General features: G+C 42.1%; 1 protein-coding gene across 1 annotated transcript in view; it reads right to left on the bottom strand.

Annotated features, from left to right (window-relative positions):
- Positions 1-21,779, bottom strand: part of LOC104380089 (sodium channel protein type 5 subunit alpha) — a 174,209-nt gene that overhangs the window by 104,917 nt on the left and 47,513 nt on the right. The window contains 4 exon segments of the mRNA XM_086615079.1: positions 7,056-7,457; positions 9,851-10,033; positions 13,894-14,091; positions 15,719-15,860. Coding sequence (XP_086471205.1) covers positions 7,056-7,457; positions 9,851-10,033; positions 13,894-14,091; positions 15,719-15,860 — 925 coding nt within the window.

Here is a 21,779-nt window from a genome sequence, read left to right as displayed (position 1 = left end):
ACACAAATAAAAATTCAACTCTCCCAGTTCCCTCTGCCTGTAGAGTGAACCATAAGAAAACCTCAAATTCCAAATTCCTCTGGATCGTCTCTTTTTAAACTGTACCATCTTCCCATCCCATCTGACCCAAAGCTTAGGACATGTCTTTAGACAACCTCATCCCCAGAAGTATCAGTTTTCTGACTGTCAAGAAAGAGACTATATTCCTATTCATGCGTGCAGAATCCCTTGCAGAAGTTACAGATTGATGGCCTTTATCTGAAAGTCACTTTTTACTTACAGGTGCAAAGAGAATTCACTGCAGAAGTAAAAAGTCAAAGGAAAAGCATTCAGAGATTTATTCTTCCGATTTTTTGATAAATAGCTGGAAACTGACTTTTTCCCTAGATTTGATGTGATATTTCCAACCTAATAAGTTTTTTAAGTGACTCTATTTTTCTTTCCAGCCCAGCATCCTCAATCCTCCCACTTTTGTGATGAGAAGTGGTCCTCAAGACTTCAGGAGTCCTGCTGCGGTCAAGGGGACTGTTTCCAGCATGCTATCCTCCAACAGCAAAGAGGTATTTCTGAAGGACGCATGTACATGGCTCCTTCCTTCCTTCCTTCATCTCTGGAGGGCCGAGCTGGTGCAATTTGCTGCTGGACCATGTTCAGAGCGAATGCTACTGCATGTGATAGCCACCCATCCACCCACCCAGCTGCATGTGCCCCCGCTGGAGAGCAGAGCCCGGAGCCCAGTGCTCCCTGCCAGCTGCTTGGCAGCCGCCACACAGCAGAGGTTCATCCCCAGAGCCAGGACAGAGTGTCCGGCAGGGAACGTCTGGGTGTAAGAAATGCTCCTGTGCTATTGCAGGAGGATGTGGTCTCTTTCCCAATAGAGCAGTGAATCTACCACATATTCAGCTTCCGATGTGCTACAAGGTATTTTTCCAGGAAAGAAAGTTTCCATCGAGGTGAATTGCTTAAAATTATTGAAGTTACTTAGGGAAGTTTATGAGCTTTTGTTCTTTGTAAAGAATAGATATGTGAGGGTAGGTTTTTTTTGTTATTTGTTTTAGAACAGAGATAGCTAATAGTCACATAAGGAACTGGCAGTTTTTGCACTCTGAGAGCAGTTCCAGGAACTGGGCAAACAAGGCAGCATAAAGGCAATTATCATTACAGAGAGAATATACACAGGCTCAGTCGTTCATCGTACTTATATTTCTATAGAAATTAAACAAAGATAACAACAGTCCCTACAGTTATGCAAGGAGTCTCCTTAGGATCCAGATGAGAAATCACAGCGGAGTTAAACACAGGCACCTCCAGCAGGACAAGATTATTTGTGCTGCTCCCTGATTGACTGGAAATGTTTCTCCTTTGAATTAGCTAAATTCTATCGGGACAAATACACTATTCAGTAATTTGCATGTAAATGAGGATGCATAATACTGCAGAATTATTTTCTTCTGAGTGCCTACAGTTCTGAGCTATGTCAAAACTGTTAAGTGAAGATGGGCTTGTACGTGGCAGCATTTTAAAGACCACATTTGGGAACTGGGATGGGTTTAATTTTCTTTGTACAGTAAAAATCTTTTCAAGCATAAAAAGAGGTGGACAGGCCACACCATGAACAATGGACCCAGTAAGGCACTACCACAAATATTTAATGAGATTGAAGGTGAACATAATAGTGCACAGCATTAAAAAGAAGGCATTTAATTTTGTGGTTACTTCATTATTTAGAGAGAAGCACTGTAAATTGAAACAGCTTGCAATATTTGGGCCAAATCTGAATGATTTACACTTAGGATGTGCTAAAGCAAAGTTTGAAATGAGCAGAAACTAGAGCCACAGTGACAACTCTCTGTGTGACAGTGGCAGAGGGCTAGCTAGCTTTTGTCCATATGACTTACTGGTGGTGATTTTTGGATGACTTATTTTGTTGACCTTTTTCTGAACGTGGAAACTGCTAACACTGAACCTTTTCACCAGACCCACGGCAAAGCAAGAAGAGGAAAAAAGAAATTTTACCTTGGGGTGGTTTTAGGGTCAACAAGAAAGCCTCCAACCATTGTGGTCAGCAAAACAGCTTTATGCTTAGGGAGAGCAAAAGCCAAGGTCATTTGGTTTTGGTGGGTTTTTTTCTTTGTTTGGAGTTGGGGGTTTTTTTGGTATAAAAAACACCCAAAAAAGTTTATCTAAAGATAAGCTTCTAAATCCTTAGTTCAGCACCTTGGTAAGCAGCCTGGCCCTTCTTAAGGGCTCATTCCCCAGTAGTTTTCACTCCTGTCAAGCTAGCAATAATGAGCATTTCTAGTTTTCTAAAAGAAAAAAAAAATACATGCAACCAAGAGGAAATTAAGGAAAGATTGTATGTGCAAGAGGGAGACCTCAGGTAGCTCCAACGTCTACCTTGTTGCTCATCCCAAAGCAGTGTCACTGGTGGCCCTGCTCCGCTGCTGGGCTGACGGGAAGCTCTGGTGAGTGGGTGAGAACAAAGCAGTGGGGATCACCAGCTACCAGCCAGCTGCCCACTAGCAAACAACCGCCTCTTCAGTCCCATGTTCATTTCTCTGGCACTTCTAACCTCCAAAATAACTGGAACATCAGGCTGAAGTAAAAATCCCTGTGGTATCCCTGCAGAGTTACAGAAAGGGCTCCAGTTGGCCTCAGGAGGCAAGAGAAGATGCTGCCATGTGTATTTTTTACCCCTTAAGAAATTCCTTACAACCACAGGTGACCTCTTACTCATCCTCATCAGACCCCATGCATAAATCGAGCTCCAGACAGCAGCTCATTAACTTAATCCAATTCTGTTCAAACAGATCAATACCTTGTGAAGGGAGATGTTATTCTAACCTCTGAAATGACTAAGAAACACCAAGACACAACACAGCAATGCATATCTACAAATATATTACAAGAATGCGCAGAAACTTTAGTTCATAGTGTGCCCTGAAGTTACTTACGTAACACATAGACTCTAAAAAAGGCAAAAGCCCAAACTCCTAGCCCAGCAATCAGTAGGAGCATAAAAACCTATCATTTTTCAAATGTCTCAGTCTCAGTCCAAGCCAAAATAATTAGACTTTAAGCATAGTCACCAGTTTCTGCTTGTGTCTTATTTACACTGGGGTAATTTTGATGAAATCAGCAGCTGCACCACTTGAAGAAAGCTGGTAGGAGAAGAGGACCAGCCCTGATTCAGTCCTCCGCAGGATACACCAGAGATTTCCAGGAGAGTTACTAGGATTTACCATGGATGTCTTGGGACAAGCTCCCTGCACCCCTCAGACTGAAATGCTTGCTGCTCTTCACATCCAGATGAAGACTGCCTGACTCAGAGCCATCTTTGTGGAAGGTGTTTGTGGATCATACCTTCATATTGCACTACTTTGCTCTTCACATGACTTTGGTGGGCTTTCTAGCTTGAGGAGTGCAGTGTAACCCTCTGTGCTTCCAAGGGCAGCTCCCCAGTGACGGTGCCACCACTCCTTGTGGGTGCTCTTATTTGGCACGGGAACATCAATGGGTGTAGCACAGTGTGCAGAGATGCATGGGTTCCCTGCAGACGATAGGATGTCCCTCCTCTTGCTCAGGCCGTGCACTGAAGCCCCTGGTGCCTCATCAGGACCACTTTGATGCAGAAGACTGCATGGAGGGACATCATTCTGCATGGGCTACGTCGTGCATGGCCAGCAAACCTGCTGGCCAGCCAGACTGCCCCAGCTGACAAGACCAATGGGCCTAAGCACCATCCGCTGAGGTTATTTGAAATCTCTCGTGTTTCACTGGCTATGTTTAGGCATCAGGGGGAGGAAGGTGCAAGCACACTTGGTTTCTCATGGAAACACACACACATCCATCTGTGTCAAGCAGCCAGGGCCATCTGAAGAGCATTTGAAACTGGCTTTTTTAGATTGCATGCTCTTCTGCAGCCAACTGTCAGGAGACCACTCATCTGAATCACCAGCTGGAATAGTGGGATAGTCTGCTGCAGCCACCTCTCTCATGGGAGAGGGTTCAAGCTGCAGAGACGCCATCATGTCAGCTCAGCTGCCATCTGCAGCCATTCCCGTGGGCAAACAGCCCTTACTGGGACAGGGAGTAGCAGTTGCAATGACACAAAGGCATGCAAGTTGTTCATCATGGTCCTAACTACTTTGACTGGGGCAAAATCTTCAGGCTGAATGTTCCTAAAACTGATCAGGCTAAAATTCTCAAAAGTAGCCAGTGATTTTTTTGTGCTTTCCCTTGAAAACCTTAGGAGGGCCCAGTTTGAAACCTTCTTCTGAACCTATGGTCTGCTTAAGGGCTGCAGGTGGGAAACTAAAAAACAGATGATCAGATCTTGTTTGATGTTTACTCTGCCTTTTAAATCAGAAGAGCTCTTCCAGGCTTTCCCCAGAACAGAATCCAGTGGTCTCCTTCCTCAGTAGCAATCAGACAGGTCAGTGTTATGCTCGTCTGATACTACTGAGCATCACAGAGGGACCTGAACAAATGCATCTTTAAAACCTCATGCTGTAAAATGTGTTTTGCTGGCTCCATCAACTCGAATGTTGCGTTTACACGAGTGAAACCACACTCACACCTCAGGAAGCTGCAAGTCAGGGCTTAATGCGTATTACAGTGATGCCTTTTCATGGACTGTCCTTCGTTTCTTACTGAGGGAAGATTGAACAGATAGCACAAGTGGGTCCTTTTTCACCATGGGCTTACACTTGTACAAAATAACAGCGGCAGGGTCAGTGGGGTTAACGAGGTAACTTCACCCTGCAACATCTTTCTTTTGCCTCCCCCAAACATATCAAGAGACTATAAAAAGAAGCCAGAGCTGCTAACAAAGAGCAAACTCAACTTCAAATTTTAACAAGAAAAGGTGAAAATAATCAAACACAAAGCCCAGAAGAGTGTTGATTTATGTCCAAGTGCACTGAGGTGGTGGATTTGCCGTTTCCTTTTGCCTGTGCTCCACAGCTGAGGCTGCACGTTTGTGCCCAGCACTTGTGGTTCCTGTAGCCAATACATCTGTACAGCAATGGGCTTCTTGCCAATTAGCTTTTAACTCCAGCTCACGTTTTCTGGATAGATTAGATACCAAACCTGTTTTGCAGAAGACACACCATCCTTCACGTTGCATCACTGAATGAGCATCTGTTACTATAGTGCCTGGGTGTTATTTCCTAGATGACCAGGGAACTGTCAAGCAAGCTCACCCACCCGGGCCATTCAATTTTCAATATCCATTTTTTTTTTAAAGGCAGGAAGCTGGCAAATGACAAGAAATGCCAACAGAGCTCAAAGCCTCCCTGTCACCTCAGAGCCCAATCCTGTAAAATATCAATATTTCCTGTGAAAGGTTGAGTGCTCTCATGTTTTGTTAAGCCTTTTCTGACAGCTGGGAGAGCCTCAGCAGCCCACAGAGCTGCTTTCCTTACAGAGAAACAGGAGACATCCACTGCTCATTTACTGAGACTTTTCTGTTTCGTTCAGATTATTTTTTTAAACAGATCCATGAACTCTTTCTTCCACAGCTCCTTTAATGCACAGCTTTTTTTTTTTTTTTCACCAAGCTAAGTCCAATAAAACTCCACTATCTACAAATGGTGTTTCTGTTGCTCAGCTGTCTAGAGACTCCTCTCAGGACTGGCCTTCCTTGTCTCCGGAGAGTAAAAATGAGAGTACCAAAGTCCTAAATGAACATAGGTGTGAACATCTGAAAAAGCAGCAACAGCCTCAAAACTGTCAACAAAACAGATAATTCTCACACCCCGCAGCTCCCCACGCGCAGCACAGCCCCTCCTCTGATGTACAGTGTGAGAGTCTATTTGCAGGACTACAGGGAACGGTTGGATAGGTGAGGAAAAAAATTCAATTCAAAGCTTGAAAGGGAAGAAGATGCTTGGCGCTAAAGAAAAAAAGCTACTTCTCAATTTACTGATAATCTGACACCACGGCTGGGATCCATCTCACTCGCCTTTCTCTTCAGGAAATACCTTGCCTAATACATGTTAGACTCACATTTGCTTATTTCCCCACCAATGTAACCCAGTTTTGGCACCTTGTTACTCTAAGTAGGCTTCATCTCACCTGACTTAAGACATGTGCAATATTCACCTTGGGCTGCCCTTGTAGTTAAAGTGAACAGAAAGAGATGTTTTTAGGAAGAGAGATTATTCTGATCCATTTTAGATCTCTAAGATGAAATAAATCCTGCCCACGCTGACCGTAGTGACTAGAACTTTGTTGCTTTAAAGACTGTTAAGAGTGATGAGCTCCAATGTAGATTATCTACATAAAAAGAGATTAATTCCCACCATATCAAACTGGCAACCTGTCCAAATTGCCCTGCCTGTGTAGCAGCTGTTTCCAAACCACCATCTCATGATTTTCCAAGTGAATTTGTGCTTAGGTCCTAATGGTATCAGTCTTAATAGTTTTCTTTACAGCCTTATTAAATATTTCGCAGCAGTGGTGCTTTGCAACAAAGATCCTGGCAATCTGCACAAGTTTTGAAGTCTGTTGATCACCTCCTCATCTGTCCTGGGTGTTTTTTGGACTGGATGCTAAACCCTTCTGGGATCTGCCTTTAGACTGTGAGAACATCCCTCCACAAGTAGCTAAATAGAAGACCAGAAGTTAGATGCAAACAGATAGCAACCAGCGGGAGAAAACGCAGTCTCAAGATGGTAAGACTCACACCGAATCATTTTAAAAACATCTTTTTCTAGCCACTGGACAATGTCAGATACTCAAATGTCAAAAGAAACCAACTTAAAAAATGTCCCTATAAGAAAAGAGAATTCATATCAAACCCAAGATTTTGGTATTTGCCTCCAGCCAGCTCTGAAGAGTAAGTGTCACCAGAAGTCACGAACCTCTCCCATGCAGCACGAGACACATGTTGGCTGTGGGATTAGCCCCTTATCCTCCCACCCTGCCTAGGACGCTGGGTCTGGGTTTCTCACTGCAGACTGCATGTCACGTAAATCAATTACAGCAAACTCCAACAACATTAAGAAGGAAACAAGAGCGTGAATCACATACAAAAGTTATAAAGTACTCACCAGGTCGCCTGTCCCAGGTTTTTCCATAATAACTGGGGGAAGCAGTAACCCTGCAGGAGAAGTAGGGTCTGGGTTGAGTGCCCCGGTGCCTCCTCCTATCAGGGAAACCACACCATTGCAATCCACTGAGCTGTTCCTTTTGCCCGTCTGGGTGTAGTTGGGAGTAGTAGGGTGAGAACTATGGCTCACTTGACTTTGCACGCTTGGACGCCTCCCAGATCTTGGAATTAAGAGAGAGCCCCGGTGGCTTTCATTTTCCCCAGCGGTGCTGATCTCATCATCGGCAAAATCTGTTTCGGAGCCAGTGTCTCTGCCACGGAGTCGGAAACTGAATATGCTTCCGTGGCTGGTTCTGCGCTTCACCAAGTTTGCACTGGGACCATAACTAATGCCAAGGAGAGTCTAGAAACCCCCAGAAAGGAAAAAGGGGAAAGAGAAACAACATTTTGCAACATGTTTTCAAGAGCCAGGACGGTCTGGGGAGAGCAGTAAGTTCCATTTTAAATCAAGTGCTTCAGAGACTTAATTACATGTATTCAACCTTTGCAAAGTTAAGAGGTTGAATAGTCATTCCTAGCCATTAGGTATTTGTCTAATGCTTGACAGTTAAAGATGTACTGAAATAGGAAGGGTCAAGGTGGCATTCGTCTTGTAGCGTGATACCTCGTTTGCTTCTACTCCCCCCCCGTCTGATCAGTGCCAAAGGAGCTGGGAAGGCAGCACAAGGAGTGGAAGACAGGAGCAGGGAAGGGGATCCAGCTCCAGTTTACTGCGTTATCACACATCTTCGTAACAGCTAGGGAAGGAACATTGCAGTGGAAGAAGAGATAAAGAAATAGGGCAGGAAATGAACTGCAGGGAAAATGAGAAGAAGAGGGAAGAAGAAGAAGCAGAATACGACGGAAGAAGGTGATAAAGAAAAAAAAACAACAAAAAACAAGAGCAAGAAGAGGGATATGGTTTATTAGTTTATAGAATGATTATCCCAATGCACATGGCTGCTTTAACGGGTAGGTAACCTCAGAACACAGCAGTCTCCCTCACACCCAAATATCAGCCTCGATGATCCTCTCTGACATCAGCTAGTGAGAGTGCAACTCTGACAGAGCATCAGCAAGACGCAGTCAAGCACTAAACCTACACCTAAACCCTGGCAGAGTAAAAAGGATGTTCAGAAAATGCATAAGAAATTCAAGTCTATCCACTTCCCTCATATCTGAAGAGGAAATTATTGGAAAAAGAGCATTTAGGCAGAACATACTTTTGATTTTATGGCCTGTACAGAATTTTCAGCTTCTTCAGAACCTTCTCAGGAGCCAAGTATATGTGAAGAGAGGTCAGATCTCCACAGCATCCACAAATCAGACAAACCAAATAAACCTTGATTTCGTTTTGCTCTGTAGCTTACACCACTGAGTTACGTAATGATGTTATTTTGTGACACTGGTACAAGAAAGAGTACAAAAACCAGGCCCCTTCTAACTAAAAACAACCCGTTCGGATTGCTACCAAGTTTTAATTGGTCAAAAATCCATGCCTGGGTTTCCATGGCACAGTCATTGAGACTGATTTCTGATGGCAACGCATTTCCAGCTGCTCAGATTGCATCTGAATGATGACTCAGCCTTACTCCCTCCAACCATGCCAGACACAGCCTTGCAGAGAAGATTTACTATAAGCTTTGAAATGTGTCTCCCATGTTTCTCATGCATATGACATCCAGGGGCGAAAAGTGGAAACAAGAAATATTCGTCTAGGAAACAAACTGGCAGTGCACAACTCCAATCCATGGTCATTCTGGTACGTGGTGTCTTGAAACCCATCCAGAATGAAGCTAAAGAGCAAATCTAGCTTTAACAAAGGTGTAATTTTTAACGCGACCCACTCAACCAATGAGACAACAGCAAAAACTATTAATTAAAAAATGCATGTCATTTACAGAAATCCAGCTCTGCGTAAATTTTGTGAGCTGGGGAGTCATTAATTGGTCACATTTACTTACATCACTTACGTGTTTTCTATGAGCTTTTTACGGCTGCCAAATACCCCTGAATTCACTGACAACAAAATATGAAAAGACTTAGCCCATTACATGGCTATTCAAAAAACCAAAATGAACTGATCTAAACTTTGCCCTCGGTTAACCAAAGACAAATTATCTGAAGCTATTTACGATCACTTGATACATATAGCATGTGCAAATTCATATTCATGCATGTCAGTAACATTTATATAAAACCCTGTTTAGTAACAGTCTCACTGTATTTTTTTCCCTGCAGTAGAAGGTAGAAACAAGTGTCACAAAGTTTTGACTGGAAGGCAACTAGCAAAGGAATATAAAAATGTTAATAACATCTTTGCATAGCATCTAAAAAGCCCTCAGAGACAAGTTTCCTCCTTTTCTCCTCCTCTCTTTTCTTTTTAAGCTTTGCAGGTTTCTTCTAAGACTTTTTTTATCTCTGGGAGGGATAGGATAGATATAATCAGATGAATGAAATTAAAGTAGGAAAATAAACCAGACTGTGGGTAATCTTGAGGGAAAAAAAAAAAGTTAAAAAATTTAAAACAAAATAGATTTGTAAGAAACAATGGGCATTTTTTAATTCATTTTGAAAATAAAGTGGTAATATATTTCCTTCCACTCTTCTAACAAAGACTGTCTGCAGTTCAGTCATGATATTATATATATGATTTTTCTTTACAGCTGAAACTTTCAGCTTTAATTGCCTGTTCAGAGCCTGGCCTATCCAGGGAAGTGCAGTGTGAAATAAGTGGCATTTCAGACCATGGCTTACCATTCTCCTCTGACCATCATCGTAGTCACACTTGGGATTCCTTTGGTCTTCCCCATACTCTTCTGCCCCCAAAGATTTCTTTTTCTTTCTCCTATTTCTTCTTTCCTTGGCATTTTTGGATGCTAAAGGTGACATTTCCAATGAACTAAGTGACATTGAATCAATTCCTTTAGCGGCTAGTGCCTAAAACAAGATGGTAGAAGGCATAAAATTTATTATTTGAGTTTAGGATCTCAGTGAGAACTAATAATTACTCTGCTCAGCAATTATTTTTCGTTCTAAGTTTTAAAGTTGTATAGGAGATAAATTAAAAATTCCAAGTGGTCACTAATCATAAAACTATCTCACATGGCTGGAACTTGTCTTAGTCTGTTTCTAACCACTACATTTAGGCATAGGAAAATAAACAACAAGCAACACTGGTACAAATGCACACATGCATGGTCTGCCACCCAGATCCTGTGATGGAGCATTAGGAATGGCCGCGTAAAATAATGTGAATTATGTAAAGCTCACAAACAAGACCCTTTGACTTTTCACGAGAGGAACAGCCTGTCTGCACACACCTGCAGGTCTAAGCTCCACACACACTCTCTGGAGCAACAATTCTGGTGCCAGTCAAAAAAAAATCTCAAGCTGGGGAACCTCAGACTAAGCCCACACTGGAGTTCAGCCCCTTGAACCAAGAGGGCTGGAGACAGGAGGGGAGCCAAGCTGGCTGCCAGGAGCTTTCCTCCCCTCTCACAGAGGGATGCTAGGAACAGCTGGCAATTCAGCTGGCACGTTTTTGTAAACACTTATCCCAAGTAGCAGCACAGGCAACTATGATGAGAGATGCAAAGAGGAAAAAAAAGGTGGGCTTAACCAGAGATAAGGTGGACTTTGCTTCGCCATGTGCTTCAGCACTGCGCTGGCTATCTGGTGGGATCGCTGCAGGAGCTGCCTGATAACAGACCCACTGCTAGAAACCCAGCAGAAGCCGAAAGCGAAAGCCTGAGCTCACAAAGCCACAGCCCTGGAAGCAAACGAGCTGCCAGGAGGAAGAATCGATAGGTGCAGGGAGGACGCCGCAGCCCACGCCAGCACGCCGGGTCCCCACCCTTGGTGCGGGCGGGAGGAGCTCGGGGAGCTCGGAGCACAAAGCACGAGGTCAGGTTCGGAGCTGCCGGTGTCTCAGCGGTAGCCACATCCGTGGCCTGGAGACAAGCCTATCTGCAGAGCCCCCAGCCGAAATACATAAAGCGAGTGAATTTAATAAATAAATAAATAAATAAATAAATAAATAAAGCCTCTCCGGGTTCCCAAGAACAGGAGAAACGGATGGATCCTCAGCGCTATTGTCTGCATGCCACTAGAATCAAACAGGCAATCAGCTCTCCGCAGCAAAATACTCCCTTCCTCCCACAGGCATCAGTCCAAGGAAAGTGAAGGCACTTAACAGTCGCGTAAAGAATCAATCATGTATTTCAAGGAGTAGCAGTAGCTCTGTCAAGCTGAGAGCACAACAAAACTTAATTCCTGTGGGAAATATCTTTCATGTGCAAGCTGCTTAGAGCAGCGAGGAGGAGGGCTCAGACACTGGTCTAGGCTGTTGCGCGTCTTTTTTTCAAGTCAATTGATTTAATTGCTAGGCTGAAGTGCTTTCTCCTCATAAAGATTCAGCAAGACTTTTGGTGTTAAGTTCAGGTTTAGGAACGTGTTAAACCAATTGTGTAAATTGACTGCTGGTCCCCAAGCAGGCCTATCAATAGTATTCGTGCTCTCTTTATACTGCACAACGTAAAAGCTGGTCTAAAGAGTTTTGGTTTTCCTTTCTGATTGCCATGATATTTTATCGATCTAGAAAATATCGTAGGTTGTGCTACTAAGCTACTTACTGCAGAATAAACCCATTTTCAGTTTCTTAGCATTTTCTTACCTATTGCTTGGGTTGAAATGCTCTGCCCTACGTAACTTTTTCAGTTGTTGAAAAAGGATTTTGAACTAAGTTTTTACTCAGGGCATGGAGGATGTCCCCACATGCCAACTATCTACCTTTTCTGATTGGGTTCCTGTGGCTGGACCGTGTCCTGACCCCCAGGCATTGCAAGCCATAACCCACTACAGTAACTGGGGCAGGAAAGGAGTGTGGGACGGGTGTGTCTGTCAAGGATGGGTGGTGGCTGAAGGATGGGAGAGAAGCTTAGCTCACATGAGCCCTGACATGGGGATTATGCAGGAGATAGGACTTGACCTGAGAATTTAGTGGTACAGTAAGAAAGTTAAAGCCAAGATCTTAAAAAAGGCTTGGAGAGCTAGGTTAAAACTGAGTAGCCCTCACTGGGGTGAGACACCTGAGAAGGACATCCAAAAGCTACGTGGTGGAGCCACCCAATTCACCTTCCTGAGTCTCTTCTTCCAGATGTCTAATTTGAAACATTGGGGGCTGATTTGCAGAATTACTAGACTTCACTAGTGAACACGATGGACCCCAATCGCTCTACTCCGAAGTCTCTTTTTTGTAAGATTAGGATAATTCTCCAGGAGTCTTGCAAATACAAATGAGTGTTTTTAAAGCACACAGAGTCTGAGCAGTGACAAGTGGCACTGAAAAAACTCTGAGGATATTAGTCATTTTGTCTTTGAAGCAGGCTTTGAATGCCCGAGTTGGGAAGTCTGCTCGAGCTGGCCTAAGGCTACGAAACAAATGACGAGAAAGTAAAGAGATGCTCTTGAGTCATGCACTGTCCACCCTTTGTGCTGAGCAGGGTACAGGAAAAATGACACACGGCTGAAGAAAGGACTATAAAGCATATAGACAAACGAGAACAACCTAGGTTATCATGAGCAACCTTCGGTTTGACACATTCTGACTTTCAGGGCTTAATGTTCCTTTTTTGTCTACGTAAGGCTTAACTGAAACCAAAGCCTTCAAAAGGAAATTCTTAAATATCTTTAATTATAGCTAGGGCTACCAAAGTTGACTGTTATTAGGAAGAGCTCAGCTGGAGTTAAAACACATGAAAATTTGTATAAAATAGGAAAGACTAGGAGCTCAGTTTGATCTCTTAGGTTATGGCAGAAAGTTACTCTGTTCAAAATGCCTGCACATAGGCTAAATTGCATTTACCTATTACTTAAACTATCAAAGAGGATCTTTAGAAGGACTTAAACAATGTATAAGCCTCTACTAGCACTTTGTCAAGGGTGAATTGCATTTTCTGTTTTCTTTCCAAGGATTTAAATGGGCTTTGGATTAGGCCCTGAAGAAAATTATGTATATTAGTTTGTATTGTGTATCAAGGATTTATTTCTCTCAACTACGTGTTATTTCAGACTAATTTGCTTATTGTCTTCTTGTTCACAGCACCAAAAGTGTTCTCTTCAGCTGCTTAATAGAGGCTTTCTACCCCACACAAACCCCAGGCAAATTAACTAGTGCAATTAAGGTTATATGGCTACATCCACCATTTGGCCTCCCTGTTTTGTCTAAACTTATGACATAACATTAAATCCATATCCTTCGCAAAGCTTAACCTCAAGATCTACCTGCTCACTTGTTCAGGTATGAAGTTCTATGTGCTTCAAACAGGTTATCCTACATCTTTATCTTCATTATTGGACAGTTGGATATTCACTGCAGTTTGAATGAGACAGTGAGGAAATGAACATGAGCTAAAGTGATGGTAGAAGCAGCTCAGCTAGGACCGTGGCTGAGCTACCAGAATAGCTGTTCTGTGCTTAAATGCAGATGCAGTTATACCGTCATTAAAATGTCTTACATGCCAATTGATATAAATTCCTCTGCTGGCACGTGTGGTACAGTTGAACCAATGCAGCTCTGGATATGTAAACCCTAAATGGCCCCAATTCTAGCAGGAAGAGCCATCATTTCTCTTTTAGAAAGGATTGTAATAACTCTGTCCAGGACCATAAACATTAAGTCGCTTTCAAGCAAACTCTTACTTCAGTTATCACATAAATGTAAAATAAAGAGAATGTGAATCTCAAGGTACCATCTGTTCAAGTTACCCAAGGCTAGTCATGTCACATAGTTTACTGACCTCCTGCTCTTTCTTTAACATCTCCATGGCTTCCCGAAACTTTCTTTCCTTCTCCTCTGTTTCAGCAATAGTGGCTTGGTTCTGCTCTTCATACGCCATGGCCACAACAGCCAGAATCAGGTTGACCAGATAAAATGAGCCCAGAAAGATGACCAGCATAAAAAAAAGCATGTAGATCTTCCCAGCAGATCTGAGAGTCTGTAGGCACAAAAGAATCACTAATACTTGTTTACAATGTTTTTTAAAAGAAAAAAAAATTTTTAAACTTAGATTTACAATATAATCTAATTCAGCCTTTGTTAATAGCCCAAACAGAATCCCTTTGATGACAAACAACCACCACATCAAGAAAATAACCTTCTTACCAATAAATTTTCATACCTTAGTCAAAAATTATGTGCCTTGCAGTAAAATTAATTTATAAATGAAGAACGTTTTCCTCCCTTACCAAATATCTTCACTGGTTTTCTTCGAGAATAGATTGTCTTACAATTAGTTGCAGTGAAAGCTTCCCCTACATAGCTCAATCTATTTTTGTCCACAGCAACTTTCAAGTGAAATTCATGTTGTATCCCTTCAGATATCTGCAGTCTAGGTCCTTTACAGTCAGTGGAGGGGGGGGAAGATAATTTTTGGGTGTAACTCATCCGGAAGTTATTCAGACATCTACCTCAGGATAAAAAGAATGAAACCTTGGGCACCATTAACTGCATTGCTTGGTTCTCCACTGGATTTATAGGTACAACTGAAGTATAGGGTAACAGGCTGAGCTTATATTACGGATATGTTCCATGGTTAATGACATGATACTTGTGATAGAAGCCACTGTGCCATATTATGAGGTCAAATTATAAAAAGGAGTGATGTTCATCATTATTTGCCGTGACAGTTTCAACCTTCCAGATTTGTACACACAGCTTTGTGCCAAGTCAGTGAATATTGTTGTTTAAAGAATCTTCAATTTCATTGTTTTACTTTTTTTTTTTTTGAATGAAATTGTATAGCTGGCTGCACATGAAGCTGAAATCCCCAAGTACCTTCAAAGATGACTACCTCAATACCTTCAGAGTAGCATGTCAACATTAGCTCCCTTGATTTCCTTAGGAGCATGCTCTGGTTTTGCAATTTTGAGATGCAGAAGCAAATTTTCAGCAGCTTCATAATAATTCAGAATCAAACTATCATCTGTTTCTCTTCAGAGATGGCATATATTTCAGGAAATACATGCTAAAATGAGCATTTACTAGCAAACCACCTTGCACCCATGACTGTAAGTTGACTCTGACTCCATTTTCCCTGTCTGTCAGGTGTCGACGATAAGAAGCTTGCAGCAGGGAGAACTGAAACCAGTTCAGTACCAGGCAGTTTTGCCATTTGCTGAATTTGTGTTCATTATCATGCCTTGTAAAACAAGATATGCAAGTACACAGGTGCTTCTCTGGTCCTTTTTTGAACTGGACTCAGAAGATTAGTTCACGTTAAAAGAATGAAACCAGCCACCAGAAAAAAAAAACATTAAGTGATGACGTGGTGATCTTTCTTAAGTGGTGAACTTCATTTAGATTCAGGAGTGAATTCGAAGTGTTTTTTGCTTAATACCAGTTTTCTGCCCTTTCCCCAAACATTCAGTCTAATGTCTTTTGGCATCATCACTTCTAAGAAAAGAAACTAACTGTAACAATTGATGGTCCTTGTCCACAACACACACAGGACAGTTCACCTAATAACCAGTAATTCTTTCTTGTCCTTAATTATTGGATATATAACTGTAACAAGATGATGTGTTTATTTTATACTTGTTAACAGTAATAGAACAATCTCCTACCTGTTGATAAAGACGTTCCCAATAATCTTGAGTCATAAGACGGAATAAAGAGAGAAAGGCCCAGCCAAAAGTATCAAAGCTTGTATAACCATGGTCAGGATTTTCCCCGGCCTTCAGACATATATACCCCTCAGGGCATGTACTGCAAAACATGAAAGACAATACATTAAATGCATCATAGACGCTCTTGGTTAAGCACACGGATGCTCATCCTCCACTGGATGAAAACACAAGAACCAGGTGGATGCTAACTGCACAATACCGAAGATCTTTGCAATCTTATTTTTCCTTTGAAAGGATAAACTGGGAAATGGTAACCATAGCTCCAGCTGCAATGGCAAATAAAGGCCCAGCATTTCATATATTTGGAATAAGTCAGAATTAGGTGTCTAACTAGGACTTAAATATTTTTTCTCTTGGCACTTATTCTTAACTAAGAATCAGAAATTTGATGTCTCCTGTTATTGTTGTGGGTAACACTGTGATGGTGAACCTGATTTTCCAGTTACGTAGCCTGAGACTGGCGGGATGACATCAGCATGTGTCATCTGAGCACCTTCCTGATTGCTTACTATGCCTGACCTTGTACTCACCCCCTGCAAGGACTAAATCTTTAATCTAAGAGACTCAGTCCTTGGTTTCACTCACCGCCGTAGTCTGGGGTCATGACATTTTCTCTGTTTCTGCCAGGAAAATGTTTTCTTTGTGTGTCTTGCAGATTCACGTATCAAATGGCATGCAGACAGCATGAATTTCACTGGCTCTCATTAAACTATGAGATTTTTTACAAGTAATTTTCTGGCCTCCTATGCCAGAAGAGGAAAAGAACGCTCTCTGCTTTACAGCCAGCAGTGGTACTACGTAAGTATTGAATTGCATCATCAAATGAAACACAAGGTGGAAGAGATCCCGGGTCAGTGAGTCTCCCTCTCTCCAGAACGGTGCAATATGACTAGCCAAAAGACCCTACATCTCTTGCATATCACAAGCTGCTTTCCAAATATAAGATATGCTCCATCAGAAACTGAAGACATAGAGCAATACACAAAGGTTTACTGCTGTATGTATCGTAGGGAAAGAATAAGAGATTAAGGATGTTGCCAGTGTCCTGGTGCCCTACAGTATTTGGGAATTTGTTAGTTGGGAACCATCTAACTATCTGGAGCAGCAGATCTCAGCAGGACTTGCAGTAATGCCAGCTGTCTCTGTTCTCCTCATGATTCAGATAGAGATGAACCTGGTGTGATTTGGTGCAAATTCTACCTGACACAACTAGGGGTGGTTGGAACAAGAGGGGTTGTGAAAGCATTTTGTCAGAGATCAGAAACATTGAGAGACATCAATTTCCAGGCAGTGTTTTGATAACACACCAATACCCGCTGTCCTAGCAGATGGTGAGCTTGATGTTCTACCTGTGAGATGGAGGAATCAAAATTTTCCGAACTGCTTTCAGATAGGACAATTATTGTAAAATCCAGCCATTTTAGACACTTCATCGGTCATGTAGAGTGTGTCCAATATGTACAGCTTTTAGCTTCTTTTTTCCTTAGCAGTAACCCATAGGGTGTTTCGGCCACAGCTATTTTTTACCAAAGCAGAATATTGCCACAATCAAAATGCATAGCAATAATATAAATAATGAAAAGTAACTTTTAAAATGCCACCCAAAAAAGAAATTGACTCCTGAGAAAGCAGAGTATGTCTCAGTAAGAAAATCAAGGATTTATATATATATTAATTTTATATCGATATAAATCAAATCTCTACAGCTCAGGATAGCAACTCTATTACATGTCAAGATGAGAATATATGGCTATGGCTTTTGAAGTTATACAAATCTATGGTGTCAGCCACCAACATTAGACATTCAACAACATTTTAAGAAGCTTAATTTAATATCATTAGTCAAGCACAAATTTTTAAGTAAGTCTGCTTTGAATGCTGAGAAAAGGAGTGCTGAAGCACTGAAAAACATGTGCATGTCCTTGTTTGCAGTAGTCTTCAGAAAAAGCAATAAAAAATGAGAAAAAAACAGTTGATGTTTAATGAATTAAATGAAACATACAAGTGAGAATATAATAAGTGATTCTGTCACCTTAGGTAGAACCAAGTTCCTTTATATAAAGTGAGAATTTAGACAATAGTAACTATATCTCACAAAGAAAGAAAAATAGAGATTTTTTTTCCTGCCAGCCTAGAAATGTCTCCTTCTAGATCTTTCCTACTTTGACTACCTATTGTTTCCTGATAAAGGCCACATTTGAATAAAAATTAAAGTAACATTACTGAGTTAGAAGAGAATAAAATGCAGAAATCTCAGCTTTTTCCCCCTAAAATATGCAGATGCACATTGAATCTCTCTTGAATATCCACGTCTTTTTTTGAGGCAGCCTTTTCACTAAATCTCTCTCCCAAAGGCAGCATCTGCTGTCACTCTCTGCCATAGAGACATGAGATTTCTGCCTCTGATCTGCTGCTGCAGACAGCCTTCAGTGCCCGTGACGTGCTGCTGACACTGTTCAAGAGCTTTGAGAAATGGATCCTCCGTGTTCCCGAGAAGGAAATCCTTTCTGCTCCCTTGAGCTAGGGCATTGTGTCCAGATAGGACATGAAAATTTTTGCAAGGCTTATTCCTTTTGCCATGAAAAAATGACTGTACTCACACTCTGTTCTTGGCTGGAAACTAAGTGATCATGTCCAGAGGTGGACAGATTTTCCTTAGTCTTCCACAAAAGATCAATCCCAAGTGGCTCCATTGAGCCGGTCTCATCTCTCATATTTTAATGTTATTACTAATGGATAAAATATCTGAATACAGCTGTGAGAAACTTGATGGTGATTACTTTAGTGGTGAACTTAATTCTAGACGGGGCAGTTGGTTGCAAATTAGGTTTCATCTAGAATAAATTGCCTAAATCTTAAGTAAAATGGAAATTTTGCCAATAATTTCAATGTGAGAGAGATTTTCCTTTTAATCTCTTCATCATTTTGAACAAGAAAGCCTGAAAGAAAGGAGATGTTAGGAGCATTGCACTTAGATGTATTTTCACAGGAACCTCTCGGCACTGCAAGATTAGAGGCTACAAAGTCACTCAGGTTCACGGCCAATGTTACTTCCTGGGGAAACTCTTTGCATGCAGAAAAACATTACAGCAACTGCTCAAAGCACTTTACCACAACTGCCTGGAAAGCCCTAGGACATGGAGATGCAACTCCTCTGACTGTGAAAGTGAGCAATGGTACCTCAGACTAACATCTTCTGTTCATAATACATTTAGTGTTTTTTCATGTTTCATTCTGTCTTTATGTGTCTCTCAAACCTTTTCCACCCAGCACTAGATTGTCGGTGTGAAAAGATCTGTCTGACTCCACAGTGAGTGTACACGGTTCTCTGATACTACAGAGCATTCAGACAAGGTGTCTTCAGCACAAAAAGCATGAACTCCAGCGCAAAACTGCTCTTAATGTTAGCTCACATCCTTCTTACGGAGACTAGACACTTGAGACAAAATATCCTACTTTTCAACTCCTTATTCTTGCTCACCCTCTTTTGTAGCTGACAGCAGCAATAACCCATGGGGTGTGGGAAAGCCTTAAAAACACTGAAAATAAAACAAAATGCTGCTTCCCTTCCCAGAAAAACACTCTACAGAGATTCAGGCGTAAGACTCTCACATGAGAACATCATTCTGCAACTGACACCATTTCCTCTGAGGATTTTTTTAAGGAGTCTCAAGATTTTCCTGAAGCATCTTCAATGTATAATATTAAGCCTTCCCCTTTGGATTTTTCAGCAAACTCTTTAGTTTCTTTTATCTCAGAAAAGCATTTCACAGGATTTCACTCCTCTCTGATGCACAGGGATGGGCAACAACAACAACAAGCTACATAAATATAACATCCTCCACAGGAGCCTCAGAGGATGCTGTTCAATTGATCACAATAAAATTAGTGTCACTGATTCAGAAAAGTTAAAAGCATCAGTCTACCTACCTATCCATCAGGCTGTAATCACCATTGTAAGCTGGCATTGGTACAGGAAATTAAAGAACATAAGAAACAGCTTTGTTTTAAATAACATAGATTGCGAATGCCAGCGAGTTGTAGCTGAGGAGCATAATTACAAAATGCTCTGGCTCAAGAGTTTAATCCAGGCAAGCCAAGTAACCTGCTGATCCAGACTGCATTGACCAATAGGGTTGTGCAATAAAAGATTTGTAGAACAACCATGTGCTGGATTGTAACATTCAGACCCTGAGAATACAGGGAGGGTTGTCCATGTGGTACCAGGAGTTAGCATCAAACAGCTGCTAATGTCAGCTGCAACATCTGTAAGGGAAAGGCTGCCCGTTAATTCGGTGTAGGTTGCAAAGGCACACTGTGGGTTGTTACATCAAACTGCTTATAAAAGAAGCAATAAGAGGAGATAATGTCCATGCCACAGACACACCAAAATTAACAAAAACCCAAAACATATTGTGGTAAAGGCCCTTTAGTGCTCCTGCTTAGGTTACAACTTAAGCCCAAGAATGCAGAAACTAAGCTGAAATATTTATAGCTAGTGTCGTTGGCACATAGCTAATTCCAGAGGAGTGGAAACCGCTCTGGTGAACACGGTGGGTTTCAAAGCCTGGCAGAGCTGGAAGGATGGACATGGCTTATGATGTGCATGATAGAGTCTTCCTCAAACTATCTCTTCATGTTAAAGTCCTCAGGCCACAAAGAAGAGGTTTAGATCTCCTTTAGGTTGCAAGCCTGAGTGCTTTTCTCTGCTTCTCACTTCCCTTGGCTTTGAGGGAGGAGACCAGCAGCCAAACAAGGAGTGCATACTGTGCAGTGGTTGAGGGTAACAGATAAAGATCCTTAGACCGACATTTGCTCCTACCTGACAAGTTGAAACTACCCATTCTGAAACAGGGCAATATTTTAAAAAATGAGTGTTGTAAGAGTGACTGGTCACGTAGGAGAAAGGGGCTGAGAAGCAGCACCAAAGCCAAAGCCAGGTGTTGCTGTTAGCGGGTGCTCAGTCTGCCTGAAAGTCACAGGTTGCTCTCCTTTCCCTGCTCTTTCTTGTTTTGCTATATTAAAGACTAACCATGGTTAGAAGGTCTGACTTACAGTTCCCCATTAATTACCATTTAAGAGCCAACATCTGACTCGCAGAGGCAAGCTTCATGCTGGATAGGTCTGACTAGGAGCCCCCAGCAGCTCTCACTCTAGGCATCTGACGGATCAGAAAGAATTTGAAGGATATTTCTTAAACAGGGGGTGCCAATGGTCTGAAAAGATGGAAGTGCAAGCAAATCCAACCAAACACACAGAAAAAAAAAAAAAAAAAAACCCCTCAGAATAAAGAGCAACATTGACCAGGAGCTGAAACTGGAGGAGCAAAGGGAAGGACATGCCCGTGATCAGGCTTGTTCACAGGCTCAGAACATGCACTGACCTGTGCATGTCACTGACTTGCATCCACAAAAAAAGTTTCAGACTCCACCACTGGATACTTTTCAGGCAAATGGAAAAACACCAGTTTCAGCCTGAGACATCAGACCCCTTGCAAACAGCAAGAGGAATCATAGAATAGAATGACAGAATTGTTTAAGTTGGAAAAGACCTTTAAGATCATTGAGTCCAACCATTAACCGCAATACCAAGTCCACCACCAAACCATGTCCCTAAGTGCCATATCTACACGTCTTTTAAATAACTTCAGGGATGGTGACTCAACCACTTTCCTGGGCAGCCTGTTCCAATGCTCCACAACACTTTCAGTGAAGACGTTTTTCCTAATATCCAATCTCAACGTCCCCTGGTGCAACTTGATGCCATTTCCTCTTGTCCTATTCCTTGTTACTTGGCAGGAGAGATTGACACTCACCTCGCTACAACCTCCTTTCAAGTAGTTGTAGAGGGCGACAAGGTCTTCCCGGAGCCTCCTTTTCTCCAGACTAAACAACTCCAGATCCCTCAGCCGCTCCTCATAAGTCTTGTGCTCCAGACTTTCACCAGCTTCGTTGCCCTTCTCTGGACACGTTCCAGCACCTCAGTGTCTTTCTTGCAG

Source organism: Tauraco erythrolophus, chromosome 7 (assembly GCF_009769465.1).
Source record: "Tauraco erythrolophus isolate bTauEry1 chromosome 7, bTauEry1.pri, whole genome shotgun sequence".
Lineage (NCBI taxonomy): Eukaryota > Metazoa > Chordata > Aves > Musophagiformes > Musophagidae > Tauraco > Tauraco erythrolophus.
The sequence above is the reverse complement of the archived record's forward strand: the minus strand, read 5'-3'. Positions and strand labels throughout refer to the sequence as shown.